This window comes from Lycorma delicatula, chromosome 3, assembly GCF_047948215.1.
Source record: "Lycorma delicatula isolate Av1 chromosome 3, ASM4794821v1, whole genome shotgun sequence".
NCBI classification, from domain to species: domain Eukaryota; kingdom Metazoa; phylum Arthropoda; class Insecta; order Hemiptera; family Fulgoridae; genus Lycorma; species Lycorma delicatula.
Genome location: NC_134457.1, coordinates 167388823 through 167403782, shown reverse-complemented (window position 1 = coordinate 167403782; position 14960 = coordinate 167388823). Strand labels below are relative to the sequence as shown.

The window sequence follows — 14960 nt, the reverse complement described above, 5'->3', positions numbered from 1 at the left end:
GCGCCACAGAGGTCGGCTTATGAAATTAACCTAAAAATAGTTATCAGTATAGTTATGACTACAATCGTAGGCATAAACTACTTTCATTTTTATACGTACAACTTTTCATTTTTATTTTCCTGTCTAGTTAGTGCTATGGCAGAGCTGTAGCTCTAAAAGTACGATTACTCGTAATGTGTCCAATTTAGGCATATGCGGTTTTCACGGGATCTTGATATTCTGACACCTAAGGAATCCAAAAAACCGGATGGAAATTTTTCGAATGTTAATGTTCATATGTGTGGTCGTGTTGACCTCTAAATCATCTTATATCTCCAGAACTATTGGATCGATTTTGATCACACTTGGTTGGATACTTCTATATATGGAGCATTGATGCCGTTAAAGTTTCAACATAAAAGGTCAAGGGAGTGAGGCTGTAGAAAAGGTCACCCTCAGTATCTCGAATTTCGCCTGATATTTTTCATAGGGACTTTTTCTTATTAGTTATATTTTTTTAGGCACGTTTACCAATAGTTAAAAATAACAATATATGGAAAAACGTTTTTGTATAATCGCATCCCCACCCCAAAAAAGGCCTAACTTTGAAACTTTGTTGTGATCGGTATGATGGTTGTTTATCATTGTGGTTTCTTCTATTGTCATCTGATTACGCATATAAATTAATCTTTAATAAATTGGTGGCCCCAAACCCTACCAAGCGGCCGGATCCGACCAAAAGTCATGCATTTTTTAACATTTTTCGTCTTTTCATTTGTTATTGTAATCAAGACTATTGTAAAAAAAAGTCTTTTATAAAATTGAACTTTGACTCCCACGTTCGCGCAAAAAGAAACAAACATGGTCGTGTGAGGTATCAATTAATACATTTTCGAGAACGCTGAAAACGATTTATTATTTAAAGTTCTTGAAACAGAAGCTTTTTTTTCAGTAATATCAAACTTGAAATTTGCAGATTTAACTTTAAGCCAATATATTATCTTGTAATTAAAAGTGGGATTTTGTTAATATGTCGTTAATATATTAATTATATTGTATTTATAAATAGCCGCGAGATTTATAAATCTAGATTTATAAATAGCTGCGAGATTTATAAATAAGATTTATAAATCTTATCCAAAAAAATTACATTGAAATTGTAAACCGTACGGTAATAGTCTCGCAGATATCATTTGTTCCGCTCAAAAAACAAAAATATCTGTAATATAAATAAAACTATACTGCTATCAAAAAAGGTAAGATGCTACCACATTTCTATTATCAAAATATGTAATTAATTAAGAATTTTCTTTAAAAAAAATAAATGTTAAATATATGTAATAGGCGATAGGTGTACAATAATAGATAATAAAAAACAATGTTTAAACGTTTCATATAATAAGCAAAAAAAAGAAAAATTTGTTACAAAACTCTTACCCGCCCGATTTCATTTATTACACAACAAATAATCATAAGAATCCTGTAAATATGATACGTATTACATATAAATGAAATCGGGCCAGTAAGAGTTTTGTAACAAATTTTTCTTGTTTTTGCTTATTATATGGAACGCTTAAACATTGTTCATTATCTGTTATTGTACGGGTATATCTATTGTATATTACATATATTTAACATGTATTTTTTTTTAAAAGAAAATTATAAATTAAAAACAGATTTTTATAAGAGAAATGTAGTGTCTTACTTTTTTGATATCTGTATCGTTTTGTTAAAAATAATTTTATTTATATTACAGAAATTTTTGTTTTTTTAGCGGAAGAAATTATATCTGTGAGACTCTTACCGTACAGTTTACAATTTCATTGTAAATTTTTTGGCTATCATTGCGTTTTGTTAGATTATTCTTTTATTATTTTTTTTATGAATTACTGATTGTTATGGATTTATTATTAAAATTTATTGCCTTAGAACAAACAAATTGAATTTTACGGTCAATTTTTTTTTGTTGATAAGTCATATCATTCACTTCGTACTATACTTTTCCTTACTTAATGAAAGAAAAGGTCAGTATAATGACCTCTACGAATCAAAAATCCGTGATGTAATACTGCACTTATTACTTTGTAAGTGTAACCCTCGATTTTTATCGTTAAATTCGATTTTACCAAACGAATTTATTTTTGTTTTATTTATTCCTTTTTTAATAAAACTAGTATAATCTCTTGTAAACTAATGCTTTTATTATTTTTTTTAAAGAAGTGATGGGAATTAAAAGAATTGTTTCATCTTCGATACTTTCATGTTCATTTACTAGTAAAACAAGCTGTAGTATATATTCTTTTAAATTTTTTATTTCAAGTAATATATCAAGTTTTTGTACGCTACCTAATCAAGTATTGCTATCTATCGGCGCGATTCAGGTACATTAAAAACTGAATAAAATGACATTCGAGTCCCGCAGTTCATCAAATGAAAAAAAAAAAAACGTTGTCTAACAAAATTCGAGGAATGTTTTAAAAGTATTCTTTCATTACTAATCTAATTGAACTGAAATATAATGTTTTCACGCTTATTTTTCCCCCCATTTTCATTTCACTGTTAGGTTAGGTCATGTTTAGAACTGTAAACGTAGTTCGTTGACTTCGTCAGCTCTTACCGACGAAGTTCTAACGAACTCTGTGATTTGTAACTGATGTTGATCTTATTATGAAAAAATTTGATATTGTTAGTAGCGACTCCTGAAACACCGCAATTACATAACAGAGTAAATATAATTGTCTTCTTAAGTTACTCTTTGTCATCATCTTACAGCTTAGTAGAACGTATTTTCAAAAAATAAAATGTAAGAATAACAAATTATAAAATTAATAATTTACATTTTTACCCGATAAAGACCTAATATTCATTTTAAAATATTACTAAAAAAAAGCTATGAAAAATGAAAGAGAGCTAAGAAAGAACCTAAATTTTAAATAGTTTTTGTTATAAACCAAAACTAAACAATTAACTGATTGCAATAATTCGACACCTAACTGATCTACTGGGACGAGCAATGGCTTAAAACTCTCGGAGAATCAAGTCACCCCTAATGAGGCCTTACCCAAAATTTTTCCTCAACTCTGAGTCGAGATATGAGCGTACTATATTGGTTCTTCCTAAATTATAACACGGTAAGAAAAATGCTGAAACTCTGGTAGCGAAACAGCCTTGGGGGCGCAATTTATGTTATTTATATAACATAAATTGAACTTTTTTTTATAATTAACCCATCAAGCAATTTTTAAAAATTTAATGCATACAAAACATTTAAATGCTGATTTGAATCTCATTAATTCCGCTATCAATAATTAAAAAAAGTCTTGAAGTACTGGTGAGTTATACTAGTGTATAAATAGAAAGGTGTTCCGTAAATTCAGAAGTAATGCGGATAAAGCAAAATGAATATGACGTATCGGATCACTGCACAAAATTGTGTTCAATGAAATTAACATACTTCTTTGTGCACTGACTGGTAATCAATAATTAGTCCAAAGCGTGGGTAGAAAAATGTTAAACAACGATAAATCTTACATTCACAGAAGCCAGTATCTTTTTCGATCGAAGTCTCAGTCATGTCAGACAGCTTTTTGATGGTAATAAATTTCAAAATTTATATGGACAAGTGGATTATAAAAATTTGCGATTTTTGAAGAAATAGTGTAAATTTTATGTAGGTGCATTAGGTAAAAATATAAAATACTTGATTTGTCCTAACCGAAAGAGGAAGGAAAATTACTTTGGAAGGGAAAGATATTATAATTATTTTCACGTACTACTTATGAAAATGTTGCTTTCTTCATCGTTAAACATTTTTCTCTTTACTTCTCAGTTCTCTACAGTTTTTTAATTTAATTTAAAATGTCTTATTTAATGAATAATTAAGTAAGTAATTTCTTTTTAATGTTATGTAAATTAAAATAGTTTATTTTACTTTATAACAAAATACTGTTTTAATAATGCAATTTTTTATTTCTTTATTAAGCTAAAAGAAAGGAAGTGTATCGGCAGTATTTTATTGGCGGACGGTATACATTTTTTAAACTAAAATATTGTTTAAAACTCATTTGTGAATAAAATACGAGTAAAAGTGCTAACAAAACGATTTTCAAAAGATTATATTATTAAAATAATTTTTATATTTAGTATAGCCTAAAATAATGCTATGCGTAAAACATTATTATAAAAATTAAAAAAAAGCTGATATTTTTAAATATAAAAATTAAAAAAAGTTGTAGGACTTTCCCGTCACGCGGCTAAAGCCGCGATCCGGTTAAGTCCTACAACTGTGGGTTGTTTCTGATGCACGGCTTACACACACATAAATACACAACTTAATTTAAAATGTTTATCATTTTATTTACATATAATATTTTTTCGTTTATTTAAATCAGTTATTCTAAATAAAGCTCGCGCGCATACCGTATTTAATTTGCGCGGGTGTGGCAGTAAAGTAGTGAAAGACGGCACTAACTAAACTAATGTAATTTCACAATTTACATAGATAAATAAATTTCGCTTATACGGTTGGCAGACTTGTGTAGCCGCGAGGCTTAACGCACCAGGAAACGAGTCAACCGCGCGATCAAGTTCGAGACTCAGCCAGACCGAGTTACCTTTTTACACTTTAAATGTAATTCATTTATTTAATTCTACAGCTCACCTCTGACGTCACATCATAGCTGGAACATTTTTTGGGGTGGGTGCGATTTTGCAAATATTTTTTTCCAAATATTGTTATTTTTTAATCGTTAACAAATGTGCCTAAGAAAAATATGACCTTAATTAGGCAAAATCTCGAGATACTGAGGGTCACCTTGCCGTAAAGCCGTACCCCCTTGTCTTTTCAAGATAAAAATTTAATGGCATCAATGCTCTTTGTATAGAAGTAATCTGACAAGTTTGGTAAAAATCGATCCAGTAGTTCTGGAGATATAAGGTGATTTAGAGGCCAACACCGACCACACACACGTACATTTGAACATTATTATCATGTGGAAAATTTCTATCCGGTTTTTTGTTTTATTTTTGAGTTTCTTAGGTGTTAAAACATCAAGATCCGGTGAAAACCCCATACGCTCAAATCGGACCGATTACAATATTTTCCCTTCTAGAGCTATAGCGTTATCTAGAAAGTAAAATTATGTACATTGTCATCTATTAAAAATAATCAACAATAAAATAAGAGAAAAAAATTAAATATACTATTCAGATAATTTAATAAATCAATAAATATGAAAATCGTTGTAACCAGGTAATTTAAATTAAATCTAAAAACTGAATCTTTGGAAACGGTTTAATGAAATAGTCTGAAATTTATATTGGAAAAACGGAAAATAGTAAAATTTAAAATATTAAAAAAAAAAATTTAACGTTTGAATTTAACAGTTAGAGATTTTTTACAGTTATGTAGAAATCTAAATTTATTTCGGAGTCTTGCTTTACGTCTTCCATGGTCATAGAAACGACTCTTGAGGTGTTCGATTACAAAATGCAGTTGAGAAATTAACTCGATTTAAAATTTTAGCTTAATTTGATTGTAAAATATTTAAGAATTTTCCACATGTATGCATGTTAAATTGCTTAGCAATAGTAGTTATATGTCACGCTGACATAAATCTAACTCCAAAAAAAAGAACGACTAAACCGTTTTCAGTAATATCCCATATCAATCTGCTAATAAAAACTTTCTTCAATTTATTAAGAAAACGAGGAGTGAAGTGATTTTCTATTGTCTTCTTCAATGAGGAAAATGCACTGTAGCATTCTCCGAAGTACAAGTGGTATTTAGGGACTGATTGCATAATAAAATTCATTATTCTCAGAGAAAAAGTATTTCTTAATCTAAGAGTTTTTAATAAAGAGGTTTTGATACCTATATTTTAACGAATCACGATTTCCTAATTCTTTCCTATAAATTTTAATCTATTCAAAATTTATACCACTATTAAATAATAGGTTTTCAATAGGCCGTCTTTCATTTCAGAAAATAAAGGTTAGGGATTTTTTAGTAGTCATCTACTACAAAAATATAATCCATATTTTACATCGATTATAAAACCAATATTGTGTTTTTATCTTGTATTGTACTTTGAGTTTGATACCGGTTAAGAATTTGTTTAATTTACCGAAGAGATTTACATTAAAAATGAGATTTAAGATTACCTAACTATTAAAAATAGTAAAAAATTTATTTCTGTAACATATTAGTTCTAAGGATTCCTAAAATCCATTTTAAAAGTTCCATAAAATGGGTTTAAATTTTGATTTTTTTTTTAAAATGATATTCTTTTAAAATAAATGGTCATTTTAAAATAATGTTCACTTAAAAAAACAAAAAAAAAAACTGTAGGTTTCTATTTACATCAAAATCAATTAAAAATTATGACACTTAAAAACGGGAGAAATATAAATGATAAGCTTACCATTAAATTTTTATTGGATGAAACAGCAATATTACAGTATTACTAAATTATTAAGCTCCCTTGAATGAATAAGTAATTATGTTCATTCGACAAACTATTTTACACTGGATGAATGAATGAATATGCGAATTAAAAATTTAATTATTATTCTACGTTAGATATATAGGTTTAACAATTCATACGAAGTGATCTTTCAGAAAAAGTATTTTTGTTAAGAATTATATTGTTTTAAGAACAATTCTAATTATTATGTCGCATTAAAAGAAATAAAAGAAAATAAAAATTTTAAGACCTATGAACTGTAATTTAGATAACTCTATTTACTGTTCGTTAATGAATGTCTGCAGAGTATATATATTCACAATACAGACTAAATATAACAATTAGATGATGATTAATTAATTAAAAAAAATCACGGTTCAGTTCAATAATTTTAAGTATTTCTTAATCTTAATTTGAACAAACGATATATTGATTATTAAGGAATTTAATTGTGTAATAAATTAATTTAATTTTATTTAGTTAAGAATATAAGCAATGACTGACAAAAAATAAATATTTATGTTTATTTTTTTAATAAAAATTAGTTAACAGATGGTGTAACATTACTGGAACTCGTGCAGAAATATTAAAAAAAGAAAAAAATGAAAGTTAGGATATAAACAAAAACAATAAATTAAACTTACTCTATACTCTCTCTCTCACTCTCTCTCTCTCTCTCTCTCTCTCTATATATATATATAGTGTAAAATATAGTTAAAAAACAATTCACCTTAACGTAGAATAATTAAACGTAATATAAAATAAAAGAAAAAAACAACCTTTAAAAATCGTGCTAAGAAATAAAAATTAATTTTTCTTTAAAATTTCCACCTTAGATGTTGGTGCCAAATTAACAGCTAGTATGTTGCTAATAGTTATTTTTTATTTTTTTTAATGTGATTTAAAAAAAAAAATTGAATAAAGCATTACTCTTAATGGCGCTTTTTTATAAAGTTGTTTTATTACACGTTAAAAAATTTATTTTTAACATTTTAATTTTACTTTTTACTTAAAATAAGGGTAGGCCATAAAAAAAAACTAAGCACATTCTAAATAAAAAGTAGTTCGCAAGAGACTGGAAGGTGAGATACCTACGTCTTGATAAAAATTAGCAAACTAATACCGAGAAACAACGTAAAAAATCTGCCTCCGTGTGGGAACTAAGGCTTTTTATTAAAATGCGGAAATATTGCATGTAATTTTTTACTATAATTAATTACCCATTAAGCTTACCTATAACTGTGATCGGAGTTAAATTTTTAATTGGCTTTTGCACCAGTTATTAACGTAGGTTGTGCTTCTGGGGAAAGCATTTATAGTACCACAGCCTTACGCCGAGGACACCTCTTTAGTAAAACCTAAGCTTTCGTATTTTAAAATATAGAACTTTCATTAATAAATAACATACCAAATTTTTAGTCTATATCCTACGAGTACCACGAATGTATGCTAATTTATTAATTTATTTAACATTAATGAAGTCATTTATAGCTGTAGAATCCCGCTATAGGAAATCATATTTCTATAACTTAAATGAGATTTTATTTGTTATCGATTTAAAAAAAATAAATTCTATCAATTTTATTCGTTCATAAAGAAGAACAGTAATTTAAGATTCTATAAGCATTTTAATTATAACCATTGGAACAATTCACCCAAAAACAAATTTCTATATTTTCTCAGCCAGTTTTGTCATGTTCATGGAGGCGATAGGGATTTTTTTTTAGTTTAAGATTTGTACAAATTTTCGAATAATAATCTTTATAAGTTGAATAATAATAATAATAATAACAATAATTTTGAATAATAATTTTCGTAATTAATCGATTAACTCGAAAGTGCAGATGTTTCACTACTTGAAACACCGACATTCTCAGATATTTATTTAATAAAATAAAATTCAGCTCAAGTACTTGAAAAAAAAAAATATGTCTGAGAATATGATTTAAATACCAGTACACAAAGTTGTTCAAAGAATATTCGTATACGGTGTGCAAACAAACTTATTAATTTGTTGTAAAATTTTAATTAACAGATAAAATAGAATTAATTTATGTAGTACGAAATAAATTATATAATCGATCAATGCAAATAATTATGATTGAAACCACTGTGCTTTATGATATAATTAATATAAAAAATGTAATTAAAGATAATCATAAAAAGGCTAAATAAATAAAAAGAATGAATTGAAAATTATAAAAGACGGAAAAATCATCGTATAACCTTAAATAAATATAAAGGATGTGGAATTCAGTATAGAAGGAAGCAGAAAACGAACAATGCATAAGGAAGAAACTATTGTTGCATGATATATGGAGTTGAAATATCCGTATTAAAAAAAGACATACGTGAATGAACTAATGGCAAAAAGATGATTTACTGCTGGAAACGTTTTAAAACCGATTCGATTACAAAATGAAGAAATATGGAAGGATGAAGGATCAGGCTACAATAAACTACGAAATCTGACGAAACAGTTTAAGCGGTATGGCCATATAATTAGAATGAATGAGGATAAATTACCACGAATGGCTTTTTTGTCACTAGATTTTACAAGCGAGGGAGAAACGTAAAGTTATATTGATGATGAAGTCGGTTTAGAAATAGAAAAACGTAAAAAAAAGGAAATTGATGAAAACATATAAAAAAAAGCAGGGTATGAATAAACCAAAACGGCACGGTAATAAACACTTGCTCAAAAAAACAATAAATAAATATGCGATGCAGTACAACAAATAAAATTAAAAAATTACATAAACAGTAAATGCGTAGTAATTTAATTATTACAATTTTTAATAAAATTATGACATAATAGCCAAATAATAATTAAAGCAACATTAATGTTTAATAAAATGTATTACTCCTACTACGTAAAAAAAATAAATAATTAAAAAATTGTAAGTTAAAAGATTACAAAATTATGATCTTAGGTTGTAAGCGAAAATAATTTTGCAAAATCCGAAATTTATATCGTTAATATTTATGTAAAACTATTTATTCAATTTATGATATGCATGCTTATAAGAAAAAAAAAAATAGCTTTTAAGATATTAATGTAGAAAAGAATTGAGGAGAAATTCTTTCATCCAGAAAAGAATCAGAAAGAATCTGGTAATTGCAGATAATTGAAAAACGTGCGGTGTAATGAACTGACTCAGAAAATATTACATAAGAAATGTTTTCGAAGAGAATAAGTTAATGAATTTCATATCTTAAACGTACAAAAAATTCTAATATGTTTAATTTTAAATGTGGGCATAAAATAGTTATGTAAAAAGCCGTGTATGAAATTAAATGGTTGAGCAGTTCGATTAACATTCTGTCAAAGAAATAAAACAAATTATTATTAGAGCCGACGCTGTCATTTAATATTAAACTATTAGCACTTAAACATAAGTTGCTAGTTTACATATCCACAACAACGTAATATTTTTTTCTTTAAAAACCACTAAATCATCAACTTAGATAATTTTAAATAATTAAAAAAATAATAAAAATAAAAACATATATTTAGAATAAATTTTTAATATAAGAGTTAATTAAAAATGTTATTTACCAGCATATATGAGAAAAGTTGCGAGAAGCAATAACAACAAACAGTTCCGGGATAACATTATATAAATAAAATACAAGAATTTGATGTACTTATTTCTTGTTATCGTAGTGATCTTGAGGCTGACAGTTGTCGTCTAAAGGGGATGCACGGTTACGCGCCACTTTGTACATACCACTGCCCCCCAACTGATCAAACCACCCCCGCCACAGACACGCGAGCGCACGCGCAACACTTCCGAAATAATATTATTTAACGCTTTATAAATACGGTCATTATTATACTCGGTGATGGCGTTGAGTAATATCGGTATATTATTATGACACCGAACGCGATGGCGTATTTATTTATTAATTTGAGTGCGACTGTCAGTGTAGGTGTAGAAGAAATGCGGGCGTTTATGTTAAAAACAAATTAAAAGCATCCCACCGCTAATGACTTTGAAACTAGCTATTATTTATTATCCTTAACGTTTTATTCGCTAATAGTCGACAAATCAACGACAGATAATGCAATACGCATGCGTACATTAATATTAATTTTTTTTTGAACAAGTATTTTATAATACATACAAATAACAACGTACAGTAATAATAACGATACAAATAAGAGAGCGCGCGCGTACAAATACAACAATGTATTACTATTTATATTTACTTTTTATGTATACATTTTTACTACTATTATGAGTTCATAACCCGTTATGAATTTGATGGTTTGCAGCAACAAAAGAGTTTCAAGTGAAATAATTTTTACTTTGAATTTTCGATAATACTCAGATAAGTAAAAAATTAGCTTGACCTTTGAAATTAATTTTTGTAAATATTTTTACAGTTATAGTATTTTTTCAATATTTTCTTGAAGTAAAAAATTGATAGTAAAGAGAATTTTTTTTTTTTTAATGTATAAAATGTGATTTAGTATTCGATATGATTTTGTATGTTTTTTTTTAATTTTAAGCCTATTTGTGTAGGTTTAGAATTTAAAACAAAAGGTAAATATTAAAAATTAAAATACACGACTGCCAAAAAAAAAAAAAAAACATCACCGGCAAACATTGCTCTTTAATGAAGGATAATTAAAGAGCGTGCGAGTGACAATTTTATATATAGTATTTGTATATGGTAAAATTTATTAAAACTTTTTAAATTTATTTAAATATATATTTATATAAGATATTGCCACGGAAATAAGGTAATAAAATTTACTACCGTAATTCATTCATTCAATGTCGAGGATCGATTTAGAATCGTATGTATGGTTTTTTTGTGGCCTTTTAGTAACAAGTAAACGTATATATATACATATTTAGCCTATGACATTCACAGGTAAGATTCGGTAAAGATTCCATCGCGGGGTCATACTTATAAATCGGCTCAGCTGTTGAACTGCTACGGTGGAAAAAATATTCATACGTAAATACATTACACTCTTTTTAGGGCAGTCGTGTAATAATGTTCTTTTATTCACAAAAATACACTAAAATAGGAAAATAACTGTTATTTTCTATACACAAAATATACTCAATTCGCTTTACATCTAAAATTGTTATGGGCAAAATATGTACACAGCTTCCCCATTCAGTCACTTGTTGAATAGACGGTTGTTTGTTTTAATGGTAGTTTAGAATGGTGCCGTCAAATTTATTTCATATCTTAACCGACTCCCTAGCCTGTCACGGACGAAAACGTTATCTAGAAGCTCTCAACAGGTGGTTACATATCTTAAATAATTACAATCAAAGGTATTTCATAGTTAATTTTATCATCTCTTCTCTTAGCTTAGTTTCCCGAGCTTTATCATACTGATAGCCTAAGTAATGTAACTTCTTTCTTTTTCCTTCTCTCTGTATTCCTCCCAGAAGTCGGACCCGCTATTAAGCATAAACTGAGCTCCAGGAGAGTACTAGTGCCTCAAACTGCCTCGGTAACGCCACTAGCCGCGGCTAAGCCGCGCCCAGGATATCACCGAGACAGCCGGATCTCGGTCTTTTGATGCCTTGCCTCTAATGAGTGGACCCCAAAGGAATCCCCCCACCGGGTCTCGGTCTTGATGCCCCTCCTCTAATGAGAAGCCCCTTACCGGGTCTACCGTCTTACTTTCCCCCTAAGGGTCCCTGCAATGGAATCCCCGTCCGATCAGTCCGGTGAGACGCCGGAACCTCCTACCCCTCCAGGACGGGGCTCTCCATCATAGGAACACATCTTCTCCGCCGACATTGTTGTTTTTGATCAACGCCGACATTGCTGCAAACTCTTCAGGACCTGAATACTTAAAACCAATGTAAAACCAGAAGCCTCATAAATGATTAGGACATATTTCCGATCCATGGCCGTCCTTCCCGCAGCCCACAAACTTCCTCGGATTATTACACCGGGCCCGAAGGCGCCCTCCTGTCCGCAGTTGGAACATAAACCAGTCCGATCGAATCCCTGGCAGTTGGAGGACATATGACCCGTCCCCCAACACCGGAAACATAGGTTTTCTGAGTCTCGTATTCGGGCCCGGCAATGAACCCAACCAATGTTGACCCTACTATCCCGGCAATGAACCCAACCAATCTTGACTCTACTATCCACCAGTTTCCTCGCCACATCGTAGGTGGTGACAATAGTGGCATTCAAAGTCTCTCCAAAAGCTGGGCGAATCGAAGACACCCTAAAGTCACCAGATTCACCCACCACCTTCCGTACTTCCTCTACGATCTCCTCCTTAGTGTCACACGAGATGCACCACAGACCGGCGGCTATCCCGTGACTTTAAGTCCGCCCAAAGCTCCTTGGATTTACTGCTTAATACAGACTTCAAATTGTCTGCCTTACCAGCACCCTTCACTCTAACCAGAAGTTCATCTCCAGTACCCTTCCTTAACGATAGAACAATGCCGACTTCATCAGTACAAATTATCTCCTTGAACGTGCGCAAAAGGTCTGCTTATGAGCTATCAGCCGCTTTTATAACCACCGTACCGCTCTCCGATAGCGCCGGAGTTTTCCGTACAGCCGCAACCGCCAAACCATGTTTCCCCACGACAGAGACAAAACAACCCTGAACTAAGAACCTGCTTGCCCGAACACATATAGTACCATCTTCTCAATGTATGAGCCCATTCTGCCCCCTGGCAGAAGAAAAACTGGGAACAGTGGTTCTGCTTGAATCCTCTTCAAGGAGGTCTGGTTTACTCTCAATGAGGGCAATTCCCCCACTACGGAATCGTAGTGGGGGAATTGCCCTCACTAAAATCGCCGGTCATTACACAGCTCGCCCTCCCCCTACAAGATGCGCGAGCTGTCCTCCACAAAAACGCCCAACGACGCCGCAGGGTGCAACAGCTGCGAATTCGTAGGGGGCTGGACTGCAGACAAATCACAAAATCGGCATACGTCACAAAAAAGGCCATCAAGACGCTTCACGCAATTCATGACTGTGGCCAGTGCGTAGTCACCGCGTCAACTAAAAAAATGGCCAAGATGTTACACTGGCCATGAACATCAATCGGAGTCTCGGTAGCCACGTCCAGCCCAGTTGACAAGTCATGTAACTTGCGTCACAACAACCTAACAAAAATTAAATTGTATTGTTCCATTGAAGTATAATTTTTTTTTGGTGAGTAATGCATCACGTTATTATCACTCGGGTTAAAAAATTAACAAAAAGCCTTTTCTCGAATATTAAAATACTGATAAAATATGGCTAAAACTAAAATGTTTTTAGTTTTATCGTTTACGATAAATACGATTAAACCTAAAATAATAAAACAAACGTAACCATTAGTATAAAATATGTAACACGAATAACAAAGTAAAATCAAAATTTATGGTTGGCTATCATTAAATTTTATGAAGTATATTAATTCGTCTTAGAAGTAACAATACCTTGTCTAGTACATTCTTAACATTACCTAAGATGCGACGAATCTCCTTCGGTAATTTAAATTTACGACGTAAGGCCGCACAACTCTTGCAGTCCACAAGGATCTGGTGCATAGTTTAGCGGCACTCGCATCGTATGCACAGTGTGCACTTCCGCTGACATCAGGCATCTGCGAAGAGCCCTGGTATATCCCACTCGCAGTCGGCACGGTACCACTTCCTCTCAGCGAAGTTTTCTGCATGAAGAGTACTATGGTAACACTGTACCTTTGATGTATCGGAGTTTATTATTCAATGAAGCAGTCCAGTCACCTTGCCACCTTCTTCGAAAAGTATGTTTAATGGAATTAATAAAATCGAAAGTAGTAACTCGAGTGGTGAAAAACGGTTGGCAACATGTATTTTTAGCAGCGCAATCCACATGTTCGTTCCCCACGATTCCCGCATGGCTAGGGATCCAGCAGAAACTTACTTGTGTGTTGTGATGATTCAACCCAGCAACTGTATTATGAATTTCGGTGACGCTAGAATGTGTAGAATACAAGTCCTCTAAAGCTTGGAGTGCACTACAAGAGTCGATACAGATAAGGATGTGACGATAGTTTGACTTAATGATATTCAAAGCCATATTGATGGCGTACAGTTCAGCATTGTAGACACTTGTAATAGCAGGTAGACCAAAGACATTAGTTCTGTCATTTACAACAAAAGCGCATCCAATGGTATCATTCTGCTTCGACCAATCTGCGTTTGGGTTCATTCATGCTACTGAGTGTGGATTTGCCTTGGATAGAAAATAATATGTTTGCTGAAAGACGAGAGGAGTTAATTTTTTATTATATACGGTGAGGTCATAATTAAAATTTATGGCGTCGAGTCTCAATGGATATGAACAAGGATTGGTTTGTAAAATAGATGTGTCAAAATTTAAACGCCGTGTACGGACACCCATTGGTGCTGTATTACGTGGATTGTTCTCATATTGTTGGAAATGAGGGTTTGCGAGGATTGCTTTAAGAACCGAGTGATTTGTGTCCTTTAAGACGGGCAGAGTAAGATGCTAGCAGCTGGTCCCGCCTATGCCAAAGT

General features: G+C 31.3%; 1 protein-coding gene across 2 annotated transcripts in view; it reads right to left on the bottom strand.

Moving 5' to 3' along the window:
* The window catches only part of LOC142321029 (uncharacterized), a 196973-nt gene extending 186784 nt beyond the window's left edge, over positions 1-10189 (bottom strand). For both annotated transcript variants that reach the window (XM_075359022.1, XM_075359024.1), the window contains exon 1: positions 10003-10189. In XM_075359022.1, coding sequence (XP_075215137.1) covers positions 10003-10060 — 58 coding nt within the window. In that variant the 5' untranslated portion in view covers positions 10061-10189. The remainder of the gene's footprint in view (positions 1-10002) is intronic.
* Between the last annotated feature and the right edge of the window lie 4771 nt (positions 10190-14960).